Source organism: Micrasema longulum, unplaced genomic scaffold (genome assembly GCF_059751315.1).
Source record: "Micrasema longulum isolate JH-2025_06_02 unplaced genomic scaffold, ASM5975131v1 h1tg001578l, whole genome shotgun sequence".
In the NCBI taxonomy this organism is placed as follows: Eukaryota; Metazoa; Arthropoda; class Insecta; order Trichoptera; family Brachycentridae; genus Micrasema; species Micrasema longulum.
In genome coordinates, this window is record NW_028278761.1 from 373040 (window position 1) to 382122 (window position 9083).

The following is a 9083-nucleotide window of genomic DNA, read 5'->3' on the forward strand; positions in this document are numbered from 1 at the left end:
TTGTTTAACATTTGCTTAAATCAAAATTAATTCCAATTTAACCATTTTAACCACCAACTTCAGGACTCGCGATGGAAAGTCCAACAAGCCCTTTAGTTGCAGATATGTTTTTAGATAACATTGGGAGTAAAATATTAAAGTCTAATAATATTTAAATTAACAATGTCTTCTTATGGAAACTACGTTGATGATACTACTATGTTGATGATATTGTTTGTATTTGGACTGGAACAGAACGTCAATTCACTTCATTCTTAATTTTACAAACACTGTTGATGACAAAGTTAAATTTACCTTAGAAGTCCAAAAAAACTATAAAATAATTTTTCTAAATTTGACATTAATGAACATCAATAATCCAATAGAGTTTAACATTTTTCGAAAGCCAACTTACACGGATATCGTCATTGATAACTCATCCAACCACCCTACTTCCCAAAAACATTCCGCATTCCATTCAATGTTACAAAGTTTAATAAATGTTCCTCTTTCTAAACTTAACTTCGAAAACGAATTAAATTTAATAAAAATATTGCTATTAATAATGGATATACATTTAATTAAATGACTACCCCTTTAAATAGAAAACTAAAGAAAAAATCAATCAAACAATCTTTATATCCTGTCAACAGTGATTATAATAATATTTATAATGATAATAAATGGAGAAGAATTCTTTATGTAAATACTATAGCCACAAATGTATCCAAATTTTTACTAAATAATATCAAACCTCCCTTTTATACAAATAACAATATTAGTAAATTATTGCTTAATAATAAAGATAAAAATAGTTTATTAAATAATTCAGGCGATAACCAATTAAAATGCAATTCTTGTCCATTAGTTTACGTTGGAAGAACATCAAGAAATTTTGATATTCGTGTTTAAAAACATATGAGGTGTCTTCACAATAATAATTTCTCTGAATTCGCAAAATCACCTAATCAATTTAAATCATGACTTTAATGAAAATAAAGAAGTTAAAATCTTACAAACAAACAATAAAGTGAATAATATGGAAATATTTCACACTAGGAAAGCTTTAAAAAAGAATGTTCCTTTGATCAATAATCAAACAAATTTCCAATATAGTTCTTTATACGATGTTCCACTGTAATGGTCACCCTAATAAACCTATTAAGCTAACCCCCACCCTCCATCCTTTCTACTTTTTTCATTTTTTTTCTCAAACCACATAAGAACATTTAAAAAAATCATTTTTCTAAGTAGGTACATAAGAAGCGATATTTCCTTAGAAAATAAGTTTTTTATTCAATGGCAAATATGATTTAATTTCGTGTACTGGCAAGTATAAAGTTATAAAGGTTTCTATGTTTTTTATAATGCAGTCGAAGTACTCTATGGTTATTAGTTGTCAGTTGTCAGATGATACGTCAAAACACTAGAAAGATAACATGCTTTAAATTAATTTTACTTTCAAATACCATCTGATACAATAAAGTTTACAAGTTTCTTGAATATTCCAATGTCAAAATGTTTTTTTACACCTTGTTTTATTTTTTGTTTTCTTTTCTTCTCATTTATCCACCGGTGGAATTCGTAACTGCTGGATTAACTATTCCTACAATATTTTCAAAACTCTTGGGATCTGAAAGTGAATCTTTTGTTGAATATCACTTGATGAGAATTGCGGTGACACGAATAGTTCATGCATGTTTACCTTTGGGGTATATTGTTGGATTATTTTTCAATGATTCCAGCTCTTTCCCAGCGTTTTCCACAATGTTTTCTGAAAGCCCAGCCGCAATAGGCTGTCTATTGTATATCACGATCTCCTTAGCCCTTATGGTTCGAATTGGATTGATGATTCTTGAATGGAGCAGAGATTCGTGGGCAAATCACCCAGTGTTGGTCAATCTTAAAATGTTTTGTAGCTTGACTAACAGGGATTGCAAATTTTTAGTTTCAAGTGTAAATATTGAATTCAGAAGGTAATTTTTTTTTGTTAGTGCTCAGTTTTAGCATTATAAACCCATGTTTCCACAATGTCTAAGAAATCTCATATGATTAAGTTTAAAAGTTCAGATTATCTTCATTTTAATTCAAGAGATCCACCAAGATATAAATGTGAACCAAACTAATTGAAACGGTCTAAAACCATAAGATAAACAAACATGTTACTTATATAATTTTCATTTATACACAACATTTTATTCATTATTCCAACTGAACAACAGTAGCTTCTGTGGTGTAATGGCTAAGAAGCTTGCCTAGTGGACTTGAGTAGCCAATATTTCTAGAGCCTGGGTATTATGTGTTTATAGTTCACCATTTATTGGCACTCCTGGACTGTTGCGTTACTAATTTTTTTAAAGTGTTCAATATAATGTAAAAACATAGCTGAACTGTCACAGTTTTTTTTTCATGTACATAACCGTTGAAACATTTGCTCCATAATTAAATTTGATTTTATATACTGTATATTTTATTAATATTTTTATGCAGAAGTATGATTTCCTATTTATTTTCAGATTTGATAAAGTTTCCATACAAACAAATTCTACATCAAAAGTGTATGTAACAGATAGTTGGATCATTAAAATATCAATGTATAATGTTAATTTTGCTCATCAAAATGATGCTACATTATTTGTGACTAATGTAAGTTTTTTTTCTTCCATTAATAAGTTATTCTGTGCTACTTTTTAAACTGTAGTGCGTCATTAATTTGTGAAACTGAAGGCAATTTCTTTCTTTAATTTACTTTATTTATTTTATTTAAATGGCCCATTTTAAAAGTTCAGATAAATAATGTGAAATAATACGTTAGCAATTATAAAATAATTAGAGTCATCATTTCAAAAAAAAAAAATCCGCGTAAAGATTTTTCTATTCAGTCCATAAGTCTATTATTTATTCACTGTTGCTTTTATATATTATTTATGTTTAGTTGTTAAATAACCTTGAAGAGGGCAACGTGTGGCTGAAAATCGTCGGTTGTGTGAATGTATAAAGTGGTTCACAGGGATTAAGTTACAATAATTTGCGCATTGTTTCTGTGTCTGGGTGGATTAAGAATTGTTTGTGAAATAGAACCAGAATACTGGACTAGTGCTTTCAAATCGATGGCTACTCTCTGTTAAGAACTGTGAATAAAGAAATCATTTGTAAAGTCCACCTCGTAGTGTAGTGGTTGGTGCATTTGCCTACCATGCTTGAGGCCCCGGTTTAAATTCTGGCATGGTCAACTTGAAATATTGATCAAAAGGGTGGTTTTACACTGGGATATATCATGTTCCTAAAGTGGCACCTAAAGCATTGGGCTGATCACCTTACCTTCATGTAACAGATGATTTATATATGCTGCGTTTGGTGAACCAATGCAGTGCCCTATGCTTCATTTAGTTAAGTTTGATCATACTAGTTTTCATTTAGTTGGTCGGTCCACTGGTCCATTTGTTTTGAACAGTTATATGAAATAGGTCCATTTGTATTTAAATTAGTTCCAACATTATGTTTTTATTTCAATAAATGCTATGAATGAATTTTTATTTGTGTGATATTAGCGCAATTATGATATTATTGTTTATCGTTCAGTACAACTAAGAACTTATTTAACTCTAGTTTCATAAACATTTGTCTCATAGACTGTGTAAAACACAAAAGCGCTTTTTACTTTTATAGTGAAGATATAGAAAGTTTAACTTTTAAGTACGTTTAAATATATTTTGCTCATTTTTATTTCATTTAATGAATAATTAATAAACAACGTTTAAGATTTAAAAAGTGTTTTATTGTACCTTATATTATAAAAAATCTAAAATCATCAATATAACACGTTCATCTGTGAGGAAAATGTTTTTGAATACTGAACTCTCAAGTATGTTTATGAATCTAAGGTTAAATGAAATAATGCGCTCTGACAATAATTCATTTGATTATATTGAATAAACTATTTAATTTATTGAAAGATTTGAAGCATTTGATTTTTTTCATTAGAATAATTCATCTCTTTTTATTATTTTACATTTAAATATTTTTATTTGTGAAATATTGAATGTGTTAATTTTTTATTTTCAGAGTGATACTCATCAGTTAACTCCTACTGGAGGTGGAGAAACACAGTTTATCAACATAGAAGTTAGATCTAATATTAATGTTTTTGTGCATTCGTTTAACTTTCGACTGATTGCTCAAGATTTTAAAGACTTACAAGATAAAATTAGGAGGCCCATTATAATTTTACCTGATATAGTATTCCACAAAACTATCATTGACAAGTTCATCGATGTCTTTAAAGAACAAGTAGCCATGAATGAAAAATATTCTGTCGCACATGTAAGAACTTTTCAATCATCTTTATATATATAATTCCTCTGTATGCGTGATGTCACCGTACTCCTCCTAAACGCCTTAACCGATTTACGTGCGGTTTTTAGAGAAATATATATCTTTGCGCTGTGCGTGCTCGTAGATATTAAAATCTTCAATCGAATATGTAAAAAATAAGTTAGAAGCATAAATTTTTTATTCATCGATCTACCAGGGTTGTATTCGATGAGAATGCATTTGCAAAAAAATGGAAAGATGTTTTTTTAGTGTATAAAAAAAGTTTGTTTTTGAATGTTTACAAACAGCGTTTGTTTTTTGTGGATCTCATTTTGTGTATTTTTGCATAATTCTTTCCTTAAATTCCTTACAATTTCTACCCATTTATTTATTTTTATTGGATATTTAGTACTAAAATAATATTAAATTTAAAACATTATTTTAAATCGTATTCCTATATAAGTACACCCCTATGTTGGTGAGAAGACCGGAGTTTAACATTTGAAAAAAGAATGCCATATTTGAAAAAAAATATTTATTTTATATTTTGGAATTCAACCATATACAAGTACCTTGGTACCTACTCAAATTCAATATTATTTGAATATTAACAATTTTTAGTTTTGGAATTTAATCACAAACAAGTACCTAGGTACCTACTTATTAATGAAATGTCTTATTCCAAGGTAATAAATAGCAGGCAAGGCAACGTTCGGGCAGGACAACGTCTGTCGGGTCCGCTAGTTATAAATATAAAACAAAAAAAATCTAGAGATCAATATTTATTTTTTCAATGGACTCAGTGGAGAAGTTTTTGGCAAAAAGTCAAAAACTATTCTGCGCATTTGTCGATTTGCAAAAAGCGTATGATAAAGTAGATAGAATGAAATTGTGGGGCGTGTTGGAAAAGTATGGAGTTAACAATAAACTTATACGTGCAGTATCATCTCTCTATGAGGAGAGTTCAGCGTGTATAAGAGTTAATATAGAATGAAATTGTGGGGCGTGTTGGAAAAGTATGGAGTAAACAATAAACTTATACGTGCAGTATCGTCTCTCTATGAGGAGAGTTCAGCGTGTATAAGAGTTAATGAGGGATTTACATCTTGGTTTGCGATCTCAAAAGGCGTGAAACAGGGATGTGTAATGTCACCATAGTTGTTTAATCTATACATGGACAACTGTATGAAAGAGATAGAATGTATGGGTATTGGAGCAAAAATGGATAATTTTTCAGTAAGCTGCTTGTTGTATGCTGACGATGCAGTTCTGTTAGCAAGCAGCAAGGCTGATTTGCAGCAAATAGTCTCTAGAATGTATGATGTATGCCTGGAGAGCGAATTGGCGATGAACGAAAGTAAGTCAAAAGTGATGGTATTTGAAAGGGATAGTGAGGTTACTGACTGCATAATAAATGTAAACAACGAATGTCTCGAGCAAGTAGAAGAATTTGTGTACCTGGGAAGCATGTTTTCAAGAGATGGAAGAGTAGAAAAAGATGTTGAAAGAAGAGTGAATGCGGGCAACAAAATGAACGGAGCACTAAGCACAGTAATTTCTAATAAAAATATGTCAATCGAAGCTAAACTGGCAGTGCACAACGGAGTTTTAGTCCCAACACTTATGTATGGAAGTGAAACATGGAACTGGCAGAGGAAGCATGAAAGCCGAGTGAACGCGGTTGAAATGCGATCTCTTAGACGAATGTGTGGGAAATCAATGTATGACAGGGTTACGAATGATGAAATCAGGCGAGAGTGTAAATCTGAGACAAGTATAATTGATAAGATTAAGAAAGGGTCTCTGAGATGGTTTGGTCACGTAGAACGAATGGACGACAAGAGAATGGTAAAACAAGTATATATGGCAAAAATGAACGGCAACGTTAGACGAGGACGACCAAGGAAGACGTGGCATGATCAGATAAACCAAAATCTTAAGTCTGGTCATGTCAAAAGCAGACAGAACCGAAGGGCATGTATGACAAGATGTATGAATGTGGAAGAGGCTAGGAGTGTATGCCAAGATAGACGTGTGTGGCGGTCCATTCTCTCTGCCTACCCCTACGGGGAAATGGCATGATGGTAGTAGTAGTAGTAGTAGTAGTCAATGGACTCGGACTAAATCCCATTGTATATAATTTATGTAAAGTTTTTTTTTATATTACATTTCTTTTTTATATATTTGTATTTTTAGGAATCGGATATGTGTTTAGGATGTATGCTAGCAAGATCTAATGTAAAATTGACTAAAATGTGTTCAGGAGCTACTGAAGAAGAATTACAATTAAATCCAAGACCCCCGGACTGTGTGCAGTGCAATTGCAGGTAAAATCAATTGAAAAATATAAATATACAGAAATAAAAAATAAAGGTGCTGGCAAGGGTATGAGGAGCTAATAAGAAATGGGGGTGATTATATAATGGGGATATTGTGAAAAATGGTGAGGGATTTTCAAATATAATATTACTAATTAGTGTTTTTTCCGAATTAGTTTTTTTGTGTTTCTGGATTTTCTAAGCTATTGATTATTTGGCCTTTACTTGTTATAGAATGAAAGAGTTTGATTTGATGAATCAAAATAACGGTTGGTGGAAATTTATAACCATTAGTACATCGGCAAAACTGCGAAAAATTTAAATATTAGAATGAACCTTATATCCAATACCTTCTCAGAATTCGGCAATCACTTAATGGAATCAATGTTTTTAAATCTTTACCAGATTCACCTTATGACATTTTTATAATTATATTTTTAGGCCCATGTGGTGTTTAGAGTGTATGGCTCGCTGGTTTGCATCTCGACAGGATCCCGAGCAGATGGACCATTGGCTAAGCAACAAATGCTCTTGCCCCGTCTGCAGAGCGACATTTTGTTTATTGGATGTGGCGTTAGTCCAAGAACCCCAGTCTTAACTATAACTCATTCATAACGTCAAATGTATTAACCGGCATACATTTCAGAATATTATCATAATACAAACATAATATTTTATTAAACCAATTTAAAACTGTGTATTGAAATTTTATTTAAACCCAAATTAGCTTATACTCTCTGGTAATGGGTTGCAGTATACCCAGTCTTGTTTTATTTATGATTAATGATAATTATCTGTTATAATAAGCCAATTTTTTTCACTGTAATCTTTCTTAAAATACTTTATTTTTGAATTGAAATATAAATGAGTATATTTGTAACTTAGTTCAATAAACAAAGAATAGTTTGAGTTGCATTATAAGAACATCTGCATTATAAAGTTAAGGCACAATATAAGATATATCATGATAATTATTCTTATATGAAAAAACTTTTAAAACAAGGTTATCTGCACTTCTTCTTCTTCTTCTTAGCAGCCTGTTTCTCTCCACTGCTGGATATAGGCCTCTTCCAAATTTTTCAATGTTTTTCTGTCCTGGGCACTTTGTTTCCATCCATGGCCCACGAGTTCGACGACGTCGTCAGTCCATCTCTTTTGTGGTCTCCCTACTTTTCTTTTACTTTCGTAGGGTCTCCAGTTTAGTATTTTGGGGGTCCACCTATCGACTTCTTGTCTCGCCACATGACCTGCCCACTGCCATTTTTGTCTTCCCACTCTTTCTGCGATATCGGTCACCTTTGTAAGGCGTCTTATCTCCTCATTCCTTATTCGGTCTCTTAAGGAGACGCCCAACATTTGTCTTTCCATAGACCGCTGAGTGCACTTAATTTTGTGAACACTTTTAGCAGTGAGTGACATGGTTTCAAGACCGGATGTTGCCATCAGCAGAACACAAAAGTTGCAGACTCTGTCCTTTAGATTATTTGGGATTTCCTTATTTCTGAAAACGTGTTTCAGCTTTCCAAATGAAGCCCAACTTAACCCAATTCGTCTAGGAAGTTCCGCAGTTTGATTAAATTTTTTCAATTTGATTTTGTGCTCAAGGTAAATAAATGTACTCGTCAACAGCACCGATAGTTTTACTTCCCGTACATATGTATATTATATTATCTGCACTACTGGATATATTTTACATTTAAACATTTATAGTTTTTATTCACATGTTTACAAAACTAAAAGTCTTCATTGAAAAAAGTCATACTATTGATTCGGCTGATCGACTTTTATAATAATTTATACTATCAAGCCAAGAAATCGTGACAAAACAATAGCAATATTCTATTTCAGTCATTCTCAAAGTTCGAATAAATTTAGATTATTTATTTTGTTCACATTTTTTCTCACATTTCTAGTAATCTAGATAACACTTCATTATGTAAAAAAACTTTTTGGTAGCCATAACCAGGTAAATTAGCAATGTTTGAGTATGTCTAAATGCTTGCAGACTGGCTGGATATCCTCACTAGGGAGTTATTCATTTTTTAATTTATTTCAACAGAGAGGGAAAACATTTTTGAGAAGGGAATATGGAAGTCTAGGCATTTACAGGGCTTATGACCTGTCATTGGCTGGTTTTAGTGGCCACTTTACACACTGTGTAACATTCACCATTCTGCCCAACATCCACATTTCCTCAACTCTTCCATATGTTGACTTTTGTGAAGTAAATGAGCTGAAACCTTTATCACGTGGGTGAGATTCATCCGGCTGAACCAAATCACCAACAGGTAAATTAGATCAATTTACTCGAATTTTGAGAATGTCTAATTTACAGGAATTCGGCTTTTTAGAAAACTCTTTTTCATAACACGGTTTGCGTCTTGGCTGTTCTGTAATTAGAAAAGATTTCGTGTTTATACTACAGATGTCAGTAAAACGCCGTTTATAAATGAGGGTACTACTTGCAAACCC

General features: G+C 31.9%; 1 protein-coding gene across 1 annotated transcript; it reads left to right on the top strand.

The window, feature by feature from the left end:
- Positions 1–1364: 1364 nt before the first annotated feature.
- Positions 1365–7309, top strand: LOC148274806 (E3 ubiquitin-protein ligase TM129). Its single transcript, XM_088236580.1, has 5 exons — positions 1365–1955; positions 2496–2625; positions 4045–4302; positions 6490–6620; positions 7053–7309. The coding sequence occupies exons 1-5, from the start codon at positions 1498–1500 to the stop codon at positions 7207–7209; spliced, it is 1134 nt and encodes a 377-aa protein (XP_088092706.1). The 5' UTR covers positions 1365–1497; the 3' UTR covers positions 7210–7309.
- The last annotated feature ends 1774 nt before the right edge of the window (positions 7310–9083 follow it).

Coding starts and splice junctions, on each gene's coding strand:
- LOC148274806 (XM_088236580.1), top strand. CDS start 1,498: ATGTTTTTTTACACCTTGTTTTATTTTTTGTTTTCTTTTCTTCTCATT. Junction 2,626..4,044: donor CTACATTATTTGTGACTAAT/GTAAGTTTTTTT, acceptor TTTTATTTTCAG/AGTGATACTCATCAGTTAAC. Junction 4,303..6,489: donor AAAAATATTCTGTCGCACAT/GTAAGAACTTTT, acceptor TTGTATTTTTAG/GAATCGGATATGTGTTTAGG.